Here is a 15479-nt window from a genome sequence, read left to right as displayed (position 1 = left end):
CTTGTTTAAGATCTCATCAACTCTTGATGTTCCTTCTGTATCGAAGTTGTCTGCTGACATAGCACAATTATTTTCACAGCAACCAGTTATGATGTATCAGACAAATCATTCTAAATTAGGAATAAGCAGCAGATAAGTGCTAAAATGAAATAATACTTTTGATTTGATAAAATTGCCCCTTGTGATGAAAGGAAGAAAAATTAAGAGGGAAAAGAAGAATAGGTCAGAAAAACAAACAAAAAAAAAAGCTTGCACATACTATAGGTCTTCAAGGAGAATAATTTTCAGGTCCTTGTATTTACATAAATTTGATGTCTATTATAGGCAAAACCCCAAGATATTTAATAAAGGAATTTTCCAAATATAGCAACATATTTGACCAAATAACATTTAATTTTTATAGAAGCAAGCTTTCACAGGGAGGAAGTAGTTAAAAATAGATAGAAATATAAATATGGTGAGTGGAATTGTAATTGTATTAAAAAAGAATAATGAGCATGTAAAATGCAGATAACTACTTTGAGTGAGAGTGCATAGTGGGGTAACTGCTAGCTACTCTGCAGTAAGGACACACTGTGTATCTAACTTTTTTCTCCTACCTATAACTCAGTTTATTTCTATACATATTATTTCAAATGTCTTTCTTTCTCAGAATAATAGTACTAATTGCTTGATTGCCTGGAAGGTATAAAAAAAATGCTAGCATATGGTTTACACTAAAGTGCTTCTGAGTTTTGCAGTGCTCACACGTGCAGTTTTGCTAACATTAGTCTATGTCCTAATGTCAACTGAACTTTTTCCATACCTAAACTTTGTAAGATAATATTGTACAGTTAAAAAAAAAGAAAAAGAGTATAATTTGGTTTTCTATTGCATTGCTGACTGTTCTGATTCTTACACTTTCCCTGCTACATTTGATTTTACAGGATGAAGTTTGTCCCAAAGCAGATGGAGATCCTGTTCAGCGGTGTGTATGGGCAACTGCTGTTAATGTAAAAGACAAGTTCATTTACGTAACTCAGCCCACACTTGACAGAGTTCTTATTGTTGATGTACAGTCTCAGAAAGTTGTACAGGTAATTTTTATGCTAATTAATAGCTAATTTGTACACAATAATTCAAGGGTTTCCTTCATATATCACAAGAATGCAATTAGCTTGAGAGTAAACATAGTATCTAGAAAAAAGCTCATGTAGTTTTGAGATTTAGCACCAGTATATGTTTAGTGACTTTTCTTGACATTAGGCAATTGGGAAGAGGAGAATCAACATGAAAATACCTCTTACAAATAATAATAAAGTATTTGAGGAAATTAGTCCTTTGGAAGGTTTCTGGCTTGAGGTACTTCTCACTTGAAAGATAAAATAATTAAAATAGTCTTATTGCAGGAATGTGTCTAATAGTTTTGGCAGGAAAGGTCAGGAAGTTAGGTTTGGCTACGGAAGGTGGAGGACTGTTAGTAAAACTTAGCAGGTTTTTGGACAGAGAATTGAGGAAAACCCAACATCAACCTTAGCTAGGATTGGAGACTGGTAATTCAAATTCAATTTTTCTACTCTTTTCTACTGTGTAGCTAATGCTGTAAATTTCTCAGTCTCTGGGATGCTGAAGATACTCTGCTTAGTCAAAATAATCCATTGAATAGAGAAATAGAAGCTGTGGTACAGCTTCACATGTAGTTTGTGGAAGACCTAGGTACAATATTCTAAAATGAGTATTAGGGTTTTTTTGAGCAGTACAGTTCCCTCAGGAGTGCCTGAGTCACAATATAATCCAAATGGTCAGATCTCACTGGGAAAGAGTAAAAATTTGATGTTTAGTTGCCAGCACTGTATTGGTGTGTGTGTTTCTATATTTGGGGTGGGGTGGTTTTAAATACATTACATATAATATAAAATCTTGAAATTTAGTTTAAAACTAGGATTAATAACTTGTTAACAATCCTGTTCTGACTCTCAGAAGAAAAGGCACTTGTAAGTGAAACTGATAAAGAGGTTTTGACACCACACTGGGTGTTCTGATTCAAATTTTAATCATACAAATGTGCCTGACATCTACAGGGTTACTTATAGTAATATCACATTCTTAGGAAACAGATGTTCTTTAGCTAAATAAAACATGGATTTTTTTAAAAATTATAAATCTAATCTAAGTTGTTAAAAAAAAAATAATGATCTTTTCCTTATGCCTTTTTATTTTTAGCTAATAAACAAATTAAAGTCTTTATAGATTGTATATTAGGCTCTGGGGAGACCTTATTGTGGCCTCTCACTACTTAAAGATGGGGAGAGTCTTTTTTCAGTAGTGCCTGTAGTGGTAGGACAAGGAGTAATAGTTTTAGGCTAAAACAGGAATGATGCAGACTAGATGTAAGGAAATTATTTTTTTTTTTTTTATAATGAGGTACCCAGACAGGTGGCAGCTGCCCCATCCCTGGAAACATCAGGCTGGATGGGGCTTTGGGCAACCTGATCTAGTTGAAGATATCCCTGCTTATTGCAGGATGTTGGACTTGCAGGATTGTCCCTTCCAACATGAAGCATTCTATGATTCTATCATATAAGAATACATATGCATTATATTACTGTCAAACTTTAAAATGAGTAGCAAAATTTATTTTGCATTAATTTGACAAATAATTTTAATAATTTTGCATTCTTTAACTATGTGCATTTTCTGCCTTCTGTATTCTATGTCAGTGGGCTCAGTAGACATAGCTTCTTCAAAACCTGACCTATCCAAAAGGTGACAAGTTCTAATAAAATCTCTTATTCAAAATTTTAGAAATAAAAAGTTACATTTTTTTTCTGAGATTGATCAAAGTAGAGATTAAGTGAGTGAACAATGAAATTTTCTTTTCTGAAAAAACAAGACTTTTTATGGTTGGTTCAACATATGTCTTTAGAAAGAGAAACTAAAAACTAGTCTTATTGCAATCCACAAATCTGACTGGAATCTCTGGTATTATTTTCCCTGGTCTCTGGCTGACATTCATATGCCATCTTGCTTTCCTACAGATGATGGATGAAACACCAATATAATTGCATTTATTAGCATTTAGACTTCACTGGCAAGAGCATATGTTGCCTTTTGAGATCACTGAAAAACATTACAGAAGTTGGAGGTTTGATTGAAAACTCTTCTGATTTGTCTTCAGTTACAGTAGATCTTATTTTTTGAAGTATTTTACCATTAACTGAGTGTTTGGAGATAATTACCACAATGATATATGTTAATGAAAAACTAAAATTCCCAAGCCACTAATCAAACCTATATCCCTCCCCCAGAAAAATGTAAAATGATTCTCCAGATTTTTGGACTGAGATAGATACATTTCTGTCCTATCACATAAATATACAAAGTTTCTTTAATGAGCTGAAAAACAGACATACATTATACCTAGGTGTTATACCTAATGCTAGTTTCTGCACTGAGTCTGTGATCCTTAGCAAATATACTAAAGTAAAATCACAGGCCTTCATGCTTGTTCAAGGAAAAAACCAAACATAATGCAATGAATCAAACTTTGAATCTTTTAACTTTCAAATAAATTTTATTTTTATTTTCCCCATCTGTGGAAAACTTCTGCAGAAATCAAAGTCTCAGTTTTGATGGCTCTAGGGTGTTTAGGTATTAATGATGAACTATCTTACCATTTCACAATACTTAACACAGACGTTTGGTAACACAATACAACTAAGGGATAACAGTAGAAGCCCTTATTAAATCGATGTATTATTTTCATTTTGGGGCATTTTGCTATTTGTTACTAACCTGAAAATTATTTCCTAGGATACACTTAGCCATATATGTGCAAAAATGAATTATGGGATTTGATCTATGCAGAACTTAACCATGTTGATATTCAAAATAGACTTAAAGAAAAACAAGTTAAAGTAGGTGCAAACAAAAGAAATTACAGAAGTGTAAAACTTATACAATCTTTTACAGATAGTAAAAGATTACAAAAAACCCACTGTTGATTCACGTATGGCTTTTAGAATTGAAATAAGGCTAATTTTGAATCTGGTGACATGTCAAGAGATATTTTGTTCAGCATTTCTTATAATGAGTACAGCCCTGTCCTCCTTATCTTTTAACAATAAGAATTTATTTTTTATTTTGTTTTTTGAAAGCAGCAAGAATTTTTCTAACCGTTAAATGTTGCTCAACTCATACACATGCACACAAACTCTCATACAACAAGGAGCAAGGAAAGGAGTTTCTCAGATCAGTCTATTTTCGTTACTTACAGTACTGCTAAGCACGGAAAAGAATAAATCAAATATAAGTGATTTTTGGATAATAAGGACTAAGCAATTTGCTTCCTGGACTTTTTTATTAATACAAAGGTTATTATTTATATGTATATCTTAACAAAAATTAAACACAAAACAGCTGCTCTGTAAAACTGTTTATAAAAATGCATACTCTTGTAGGAACAAATGTGGAGAAAATGTCCTATTTTGGAAGTGAGCAGCACTCTGGAAAAATTCCGTCAAGTTACAAAAAACCTAGATATCTGCAAACATATTTGAAAGGGCTATAACTTATGCAGCTATGTTGTTTTATGTGTAAATATAGTGGCTTTATTATGATATTTTCTCTGAAGCACCTCTATGTATATTACATCATTCATTTCTACTATAAAAGTTAGTGTACAAGTTCACATATGTAACCACTACATTTGATATTATTTATTTCTATGGCAACTATACCAAAACAAATAGTTAAGATGCTAGAGCAGTCTAAATTGAAATGTATTGAAATATGGGTGGTGTGTATCTTTAGACAAGTACACTTTTTGATTTAGTGAGGTAATTCTCATTATAAAGTTAAGAGAACTATTTGATTTAATTTGTGAATCCCTGAAAGGAAGCACTGACACCTTCAATAGTCCAGTATTGCTTAAGCACTGTTAACTGGGATGACATAGAGGCATGCTGAAGTAAACAGAGCTCATCATCATCTGGTCTACACAGTCCTGCTGGCAAATCAGCCTGGCTAGCTACATACAGCTCAGAGCCTGCTTCCAAGCCCATCTCTATTCTGGTGCTGGCTTCTTTGTTGAGAGCTTCATTGTCTGTGCTTGACTCTGTGAGCAATTCCTTCCCCTCCACCAGGCAGTGCTGTGGCCCAGACCTTGAGTAGCTGGCACCTGTTCAGCAGGACACGTATGGGTCAGACCTTTTGTCTGGGGAAGCCAAAAGGAAATTTGAGACACCCGAACAAATTAACTATACAACAACCCAAGTATTATTTTAGGCAACTTATATTCTAGCCTGCAGCAAAAAAAAAAAATGTTATCAAACATGAATGACCTTTTTCGAGGGGCATTCTTTCTGATTTTAAATGAGCTGTTGAGTGACCTGGCTTTATCTTCAAAAGGAAAAATAAATTCTGTCTGGATGAAACTGTGGCTTGTAACACCTCAGGAGTACAGTTAAGTATCATCAGCAGTCTCAGCCAGCCATTAGTGCATTATCTTGAGGATCTACATCATTAGTTTAAATTAGGTTCACTTAATTAGCCAGCTGGTACTCTCCTTGACAAACTGATAAACAAGCTGTGCTTTACAGTTCCATAATGGTGAGACTAAAAAACAATTTCCACTTGTTTTTTTCTGCTTTAATGATTAAAATAGAAAAGTAATCCTTCCCAACTGTTTACCTTGTACAGAATGTCTCTTAATCAAATATTTTTGTATCTCTGAAATCTTCAATTCTTCTCATGACAAAGTGTAGACCTCTACTGTCTAAAAGGTTTGTGGTCTCAAGGGGCAATGCTCAAGGTTGTAGGAAAAAGAGTTTGGTTCTGGTTGCAAGTTCTACCAAAACTCGCAACTGAGATTGGAAAACATGAAAACAATCTCTGCAACTTTAATAGAATCTACCCAGTTCAAAAGAGATGAGAAACTTTGGATGTAGCAACATTGTGTTTGTTTTATGCAGGACAATGTAGTAACACCTTGCATTGATTTCATTATGTGGCTTGAGAACACTCTTCCCTTTTTAGCCATTTTCCAATATTTGGTGTAATTTTTAAACTGATAAATGTAAGGTGAGAATAATAGTAGAGAAGGAAAATAAGTACTTGTTTACTTGATTTAAAACCTTTGTTTTCAGCTTCTTAATAATTTCAATATAATGCAATTATAATGCCAAATGTTAGAGCACATAATGAATAAAAATCACTTTTTCAGTAATTCAGTAACCTTGAATTAATCACAGGGCTGTTTCAACAGTTGACAACATAATTTTTAAATACGATCTGAAAATATCATGAAATGCATGTCCAGTTGTCATTTTCATTCAAGCATATATATTATTTTTCTTTTGAGAATGTGACAGAAACAAAGGATTTCTATTTTATTATGCTTCAGGCAGTAAGTACAGATCCTGTTCCAGTGAAACTACACTACGATAAATCACATGATCAAGTGTGGGTGCTGAGCTGGGGGAACATGGAAAAGGATTCACCAACTTTACAGGTGAGGTGATCAGAATGATTTTATGCAAGGAAATCCAGACAGGTTGAATCTTTGTGGAATTGCAATATGTTTTATGTTTTCCTTTAAACATTCTTATCAGGACCCTAGCAAGGGCAATGAGGTTATTTCAGCTAACCAGAAAACAATTCAGATAACTGACTTCACTAAAATAAGTCAGAGAGAGATTGTTTCCAACAGCCTTACTCAGAAATGACACTGATGATTTGATACAAGGATAGGGAATACAGCTGAAAGCAGCAGCGTGTTTTGCAACTGCCAGTCTTTTGAGAGCAAACTGTTGCTGTTTATTATGATTTTCTCCCCCTAGTTAGAGGATAAACTGGATTTTAGGCATATTCCTATTTCACTAAAGTTATATTGATGCTTTGGAGGTGACAAGCTCTATCTTTACTTATTACTGTTTTCAGATGTACATTATTAAAAACCTTACTTTCCCTGTCTCTCTAAGAAGTGTCAAGCCCAGGGTCTGTCAGTAAAGATACAATTCATGAAGCTGTACTTGTATTCCTACATTATCATTATTTTCTTTTCCTTACTTAAAGAAATCCCCTGATAATGTGGTGATTTCCTTAATATCATAATTTCAAAATTAATTTTTATTTCTACTTTTTTCCTCTGGAAATTAATGAAATCCTTATATGTTTCTATATATGCATATATATATTTAAGATAGTGAATAAGATAAAGTCAAACACAGAGCTCAAGCAGAAAAATGAGTAACACTTGAAATCCCCTTTTTAGCGCCTGCAGCGCTAGTAAGTATGCAAAGTAATTTGTGGGAGTTTAGCTGTCACTTCTCCCCAGAAAATGATTGATAATTGAGTCAGCCTTATTATGCTTTAAAGCAACTGACAGATACTTTTCACTCATTTTTCCTCATAGTAAAGAGAACTGGTTACTTTCTTATTTTTAATCTGTTCTTAAGTGCATGTATGTGAATATCGTAGTGGCTATGGTCTTTTATTAAGCCATAAACATTTACTGCTGAGAAGATCCAAGATTTGGTGATTCAAGGAAAATGGTTTTGTAACAACTGAAGGAATGTGTAAACTCAAATCAGCTTCTGAAATATAACTGTGTTGTGTTGGATTCATGATTCACAAGAACGGGGAGTTTGAAGTATCATAGCTTCTTGTGGATCAGTTGATCATGTCTTAACTTCTCACTCTGGCTGAAGTGCTTAAGAAATTTAATCTCACTCTAGGAACTAGTGTAAAAAAACCTAACTAGTTAAACAAATGCTTGTTTTGCACTAAGAACTACTAGGCAGTTGAGTAATGTAAATTAGTAAGTAGGGACTCGGTCAGAAGAAAGGTGAAAAAAGCAAATATGAAGATTAAGTGGTCAGGTATGTAACAATTCTCTGAAATCTATAATGCTGATCAGCTTTATTCACTGTCATTTATGTTCTTTTTCTTTCCATCTGAAGAAAAATACAAGAGATTTAATACAGAAGCAATATTAGTTTATTGGGATAGAGATTAAAATTTGAAAAAGTATTTCTGTAGTTTATAGCAATGATTCTTTATGTAGGTGATAACACAAGCCAGTGGGAGTGTTTCTCATCATACAATCCATACTCAGCCGGTGGGAAAGCAGTTTGACAGAGTGGACGACTTTTTCATTCCAGCTACAACCCTCATCATTACCCATATAAGGTATGTCTTAGCTGAATTACAATTCATTTTCAATGTACTATGGCATTATCTCCAAAGAAAACATAATTTTAAAACCTTGGAAATTTAAGGCTATGCCACCTACTTCAATATTGCTTTCTAACACCCTTATTCATAAACAATCTAAGTGCGAGTTTTATTGACAAGTGACATATTTGAGATATCAGAATAAATATATTTATTAGAGTTTATATTCCTTATCTCACAAAATGCTCAAAAGTTCCACTGCTTTATATGGAAAAAATTAGATGTTTTGTCACCTGGGTTTTTCTTGAGGAATTGCTAAAATAAGTCAGATAATTCCCTAATTTAGGAGCATAAATCTTAATTTGTAAATAATTTTTAGTAATTTTCTCTACTGCTCAGAGTAGTTGCCGTATGTAATAATTGCCATATTGTATTATATGTGTGCTGTATTGGACTACTTCTGATTAACAGGTCAGGAAAAAAATGACTTTGGATGTTTTAGAGGGAGTTGTGGTAAAGCATAACTTTACTCTTTATTCAGGCTTCTCCTGCTCATTCAGATCTTTCTCTTTTTTTTTTTTTTTCCTATGGACTCTGTTTTTAAAACAAACCATGAATGTGCATTGGTATTATTTCATGGGTGCTGAGTATATGATGTTAAAACAGTTCCTAATGTTCATATTCCATGCCAGGAAACTAGGTTCTTGGGATATTACTTATTTTTCTCAGTGAATGTAGGATTGTCTTTGTGTGTGTCCAAAGAACAGACAAGTTATGGCTGTGGTAGAAATAAAAGTACTAACAAAGTGACCAGATGGAATTTGAAAGATATATGAGACAGAGGGAGAAAGAGAGCAACACTTAATACAAGCATAAAGCAGAAATCTTTTCATGATCTCTCCAATGCCTCTTAAATGAAAATCTGTTTTTTATTTTTCTTCTTCAAAATACATTAGTAAGAATGGGAGATACTATTTTTTTTCATGTCTTCTCTGTAACATTTCTACCTGTACAGGCTGAAAATTTCTGCAATACAGGATTTATACAGCTGAATATTACACTAATATGTATTAGTACTTTGTTTGTTCAGTAGTGCTAGGTTCTTTGCAAGGTGACACAGACCTATTTCAGCTCAAAACACCTCTGCAAATAATTAACTCAATTGTTTATTCTGCTGTGCAAGTTCAAGTTTCTATGGAAATGCTTCAAATTAGGATGATGTTACCTGTCCAATGATTATGAGTCATCACCATTCACTTTCAGGTACAATCTCAAATCGAGTATGTAAATATGCATCTCCATTGAAAAAGATATAATTTCTGATTGTAGTCAGTGGTAGTCTTTTAAATGTTAAAACACACAATTTCAGATGATTTTTCAATCAATTCTAGAATTTACTCCCTTCGTGCCTCTGGTGGATCCAGTCTTCTGTACAAAAAACATTTGGCTGCTCCTAAAGACGTTGTTGATGAAAGATAGTTTTTGAAATTTTCTACAAAGCTCTCAACTAACAAGTAAATTAACAACCAGTAACAAGTAAATTAAGAGTCATATGTAATGTAAAAAGGAATGTGTAAATTAATATAGCTGAATAGTAAACTGATACTAAGTAGCATTACTGCCACACTTCTTGAATTGCATGGGTAAAATGCACATTGTGTCCCTGAAGTAATCTTCAGTTCTCACACTCAGCTTTAGAAAATCATTAAATAATTCTGCCACGCTTGGAGAAAATATGCCCTGAGAGAAGAAAAGTTACTGCATCATAAGCTACCCAATACTAGCGGTACTACCCAACAAAACTCATATTTAGATATGTTAATTTTCACACAAATTGGAAAAGAAAAATATGGATAGAGATAAACATCATACAAGGAGGGGAATCCGAATTGTGGGGGGAAAAAACCCAAACAAATAAAACCCCGGTCCAAAGGTAGTGAAGAACTCATCTTGTCTAGCTCAGTTTTAAGTTGAAGTTTTGCCTGAATAGGTTAAGTATGTGCTTTCTGCTTTGCATGTTGAGTCACAGCTACCTTCAGCTGATGAGTCGTTTCACCTCTCCGATATACAACTTAGGAAAAAAGAGAAGTAAAAATGAAAAAGGAACATGAAATTCAGTCAAACAGTGGAAGTATAAAACTGTACAATGTCTGCAGACATATAATAAACATTATAAGCATTAATTCAGGCCTAGAATGATTATCTTGTGACTTCTGATTTACCTGGTTTTTTTCTATTTTTTAATTCACATGACTAATAAAGACAAAAAGAAATTTTCTGAAGTCTGACAAAAAGCCTGCAATAGACTGTCCAATGCTAAAACCATGGATTTGGGGGCTTTAACCAATGAAATCAATGCAACAGCAATTTACTGCTTTTACCTACCTACTCACAAGCTTACTTGAAATGCACAGAATCTTATTTCAGTTTATTTAAATGCTACCTAATTCTGAGTGCTTTTTCTAGGAAAAAAAAAACAAAACCAAACAAACCAAACCAAGCAAAAAAAAAACAAAAACAAACCAAAGAAAACCAAAAAAACCACCACTATGTAGACAAATGCTGTATTTTTATTTTTTTAAGTATTCTTTGATGAGCTATTTATGTGACGTTAGTGAGTCCTTAAAGAATGTCTTAAATAAAATGCGTGATGTTCATGTGCTTTGATTTTTTTTGTTTAAATAAAAATGTACTATGCGCAGTGTAAGGTTTTAAATTAACTGTATTTATCAAATTTTAGTGATATAGGAAACACTGTCTATTAAATCTAACTTGTCACCAATCAACCATAAAAACAGTAATAGCATGTTTTGTTAAGGATTTTAAGCAACAAACATAAAGCTTCAGCTTATTCTTTGGTGTATATACCAATCAGGGGAGCATTTTCTGAGTATGAATAGCAAAAAACAAGGAAAATAACCCCAGTGGCTAAGTTAGAGGGTATAGTTAACTACTCAAAGGGAAGAAATTATATGTTTGTCTTCCATATCTTGAAAAAATCCTGTCCTGTTGTCATCACCAAATTTGTTTTACTTCTGGCATGCACTCACTGCCTATATATTGAATTATGCCAAGGGAATGAATAAATATAAATCATTGTTTTTCTTGCACACTGTCATGCCCGTATTTTCAGTGCACACAGCTTGAAAAAGGTAGTCCCCCTCTCCTTATTTGTGTTGAAAAGTTATCAGACACTGGGATCACAGAAGTGGAAGGGATGAGATCTATTAATCTGTAATAATATCCCAAGGCTGGTATTTTTCAGTTATTATTTAGAGAAATATACATAGCTTATTCCTTTGGTAGATGCACCTTTTAAGAATTGAGTATATATTTTTTTCAATATTTGGGCTTATACATTTACTGATAAGAAAATTTTATTCAGTGAACTATTTTTTGAGCCAAAGCAGTTCAGAGCAACCAATGATCTTGTCCTTAATTGTCTGCTAATACCATTCCTTATCATAAAAATAGACATTTGCAATTAGTATGTGTGACGGCTGCAAAAAGATGATTTCTACAATACTCATGAAGATATGTTCTTGGAAGCCTAAGGAGCAAAAGGGCTGATTATTTCAGCTCCGCTGTTCATAAATCGAAGTGAAAAAAAGTTAATTGGAATAAATTAAGGTCTGTCATTATACTGCTGTAAAATGTTTCAAAAGCAGTATTAAATGAACTCAACATTATGGAGTAGCTCTAACTTTAGATGTTTTCATCTTTTAGCTAGTATTTTAAATGTCATATAGTTACTTGACCTAACAAGTGGAAAAATGAGCAATGAACTCACTGGTGAGGTGGCTCCGGATCTGAACAGAATTAAAATAGTCTCAGTTTGAGTTTTTTCTCTCTTTTATTTCTTTGTTGTGTATGTTAATAGGAGAAGCAGTCTTTCTAAAATTATACTTTTTTGCACGAAACAGTCCAAAATGAGCTTTTCTTTAAGAGGTAATTGGGATGTGCTGCTAATGCCTTCCTGTGAACCTTCTTAAATGAAACCAGAGTTGGTGGTGATTCAATAAATTCACACATCATTCTAGAGCTTAAGCCCCTGCAGAGGTGTGAAGTAGCTGAAGGACTGTGAGAGCATTTTCAGTATTTCTATGCAAAAAAGCAAACAGAAAATATTATTTTGCTTCAAATATCCTACATAATCAAAAGAACTTCCTGTTCAGTGGTTTGCAAGTCAAACAATGGAGTAGTAAATGCTGAGACAGTAAAAAGACAGCTGTAGACAAAGCATCAACAAAAGAGTTAGAATTAATTTGCGGGGGTTGAACTATTCACTTTTTTTAAAATTATGAACATTTCATATTATGACAGAATGATTTAACTCAAAGATAAAGAGTGACATAAGATTTTACAAATTCAGTTAAGAAGAAACATTAGGGGAGTGGAAAGTTCGGAGCAGTTCTTAGTCATCAAGCTATAAGCATATGTAGTACTATAGAGAAGTTGGGGAAAAGCTCAGTCATTTTGGAATTCATTGATAATTTTTTTGAAATTATAATTTTAAAGTTCATTTCCCACTCAGTGTTATGCAATGTAATTAATAATTAATTTCACATTTAAATGTAGGTAAAGTACTGAAAGATGTGATTGTTTATAACCTTGCAGTATATATATGTACATATGTACACACACGTGTAAGAAAACAGACTGTTTGCTAATAAACTGCCAGAGAACAATTATTTTTAAAAAATGTTCTGAGTCTTGCTTAGATGGCATCAATTTTCTTAATAGCACAAAAAATCATGCTGTGGTTTTGATCTGTGACTTTGGAATAGTGAAAAATTGTTTGGAAATTTTAACTTGTACATTTCTATTTTTAAGTTCTTAGAACTAATTTACATTTATTCATTACATTTAAGCTTCCCTATATGATGCTATCTTACAATCGTACCTTTGTTTTTAGTAAAGCTGAGATGCTTGTGTGATCATATGAATGAAAAACTTTAAGGAAACTTCCAAATACATACTGATAGACATTTTGTCTTTATTCCTTCCATGGGATCTCAACTGTCTACGACACATTTTCTTGTGCACAAAATATCCAAACTTCCATCTTCAAAGAGCCACCAACAACAACCCCTACTCCTCTATTATCTGCAAATCAGAACACTGCAACTTGGTTATAATGAGGCTGATTTTTTCTTTCCCCATCATAACATTTCATTTTCAATACAAATGTCATATTTGCTGCCTTTACATGCTCAAAATTTTTTTTTATTATATTTTTTAGATAATTTTATGTTGTTGTTGTTGTTGTATCTAATACTTTCCTAATTTGGGTCACTATAAAAAAAAAAAGAAAAAAGAAAGGACTTGTGGTAAAGTTCAGTATTTGCTCTTTTAAATTTTCACATATCCCCAGCTATAAGATTGTGTGAACTTTGTTTTTAAAATGAAGAAATAGATCTTTTGAGACTGTTTTGACATATGTAATTTATCACCTTATCTCTACCTCATTATTCATTTTTTACTAGTGCTGACTATTTCTTTTGACATATATAAATTTGGCTGTTCATTGCACATGACATTTGCCCACCCTGATGTTACCACATTTTCTGGAATGCCAGAACTTCTTAATCTTTTCCTACCTTGTACTGACATTTAGGGCCATCTTTAAGAATGTCCTTTGCTCACTGTATCTTTGTAGCCAGACCTTTTTTTGACTTGAATTGCTTCAAAAATGAAGCGAGGGATTTTTTTATTATTATGTTACTAGCTCTTCCGTAGAGAAAAAACCCTTATTTGCTGCCAACACCACAAATAAATATTACTGAGAATAAGTTCCTTTATGATATGATAAATAGTTTTGTATATTTCTGAATTCTAAAAGTTTAGAAAATATACTTCTTCTAAATCTCTAGTGTGTTATGATGTAAGTGCTCTGTAAGTAAAATCTTAAACTGAAATATTAATAAAATTAACAGAACATAGAAATCACAAATAATACTAAAATTTTGAAAGGATTGCAGGCTGGATTCTGTTCTTGTTATTGATATGGGACTTAGGAAATTTTGAGCTTGCTTTATTCAGCTGAGTTACAGAAGACTGCTCTCATAGAGTCTATCCCACAGTAAGTGTTTGAAAGATTATATCACTTGAGATTTTTCTGCCCAAGTGAAAACTATCACAATAAGAATGAGGATTTTGTTGATGATAGTTACAGGATCATTCACTTTGGTTCAGCAGTGTTAAATTTGTGGTGCTTATATTTTAGACTCTATCTGAATGTTGTTGAATTTGGTGTAGGATAAACTCAAAACTTATGCTTTCTTTATTGTCCATTACTGAAAGTGTACTAATGCTCAAAAAAAATTTTATTTCATAACACTTATTCCTGTCTCTGTTGCTTAAGGCCTAAGAATGGATATCCTTATTTTTCCAAAACCAGTCAATAGGTACTGAGAGAGAAACAATTCTCTCCACATTGAATTCCCTGCTGAGACTGGAAATAAAGAAAACACGCTTATTTCGATGAAGTATGTAAAAAGCAATAGCAAAAAAGAATAAAGATCTTCAGTACTTCTAGAACAAATCTGTGAATACCTGTCTCTGAAATCTTGGTATACTTAGTATAAAGATTGTTCCCTTTGAATCAGATCTCTCAGGTGATGTTCAGAAGTTAGCTCTGTGAAGCACAGCAGGCCTTTTCTGGGATTTCCCCTTCTTCCCTCCAGTCTTTGCTGTATTCATCCCTCTTATATTTTAGGATATAATCAGGAATTTTATCATTATTAAGACAATCCATTCCAATAGATATAAAACATCAGTTTCATAGATATTAAAATTGAATCTTTATTACTACTATGAATTAATCTTGAAGACCTGTATTTCTTTGTAACAATATTTTCAAGTAAACTTTTGAAACATATATGACTTCTAATGGATTAGACCTCTACTGGTATCCATTTTTTCATCCTGAAAAAGTATTCCTAAATCTTCATCCACAATTAAGAATAAAAGATAGCATTGTTTTTCATTGAAAGCAAATTATAGCTATGTGCTAATTTCTCTTTCCTCAAACATTTTTTTTCTAATTTGAGAGGTATAGAAGGGTTATTTAATGTGCAAGTCTATAAGAACTGAGAGACCTGAATTTTCAAAACCCGTAACTTCTTCCCAAGCAAGAGTATAACAAAATAGTCAATACTTTTAGAAAATGAGGCCTGTTATCAAGGTCCATTCTTCATCAGAACTCACCTTTTCATTTATCTAAGAGAAATTATAGGATCAGCTTGGTTTAAATTAAAAGTATTCATTTTCCATAACAGTGAAACCACAGTCTTCTGTTTTGTGGCTTTTATTTTCTTTTTTTT

The 15479-nt window shown here is 32.9% G+C and overlaps 1 protein-coding gene across 1 annotated transcript in view; it reads left to right on the top strand.

Annotated features, from left to right (window-relative positions):
- FSTL5 (follistatin like 5) overlaps positions 1 to 15479 on the top strand; it is a gene marked incomplete at both ends in the record, with an annotated part of 247105 nt that overhangs the window by 215453 nt on the left and 16173 nt on the right. Inside the window, 3 exons of the mRNA XM_084263325.1 lie at positions 927 to 1076; positions 6383 to 6490; positions 8045 to 8169. Coding sequence (XP_084119451.1) covers positions 927 to 1076; positions 6383 to 6490; positions 8045 to 8169 — 383 coding nt within the window. The remainder of the gene's footprint in view (positions 1 to 926; positions 1077 to 6382; positions 6491 to 8044; positions 8170 to 15479) is intronic.

This window comes from Gallinula chloropus (assembly GCF_964237585.1).
Source record: "Gallinula chloropus genome assembly, chromosome: 4".
NCBI lineage: Eukaryota > Metazoa > Chordata > Aves > Gruiformes > Rallidae > Gallinula > Gallinula chloropus.
The sequence above is the reverse complement of the archived record's forward strand: the minus strand, read 5'-3'. Positions and strand labels throughout refer to the sequence as shown.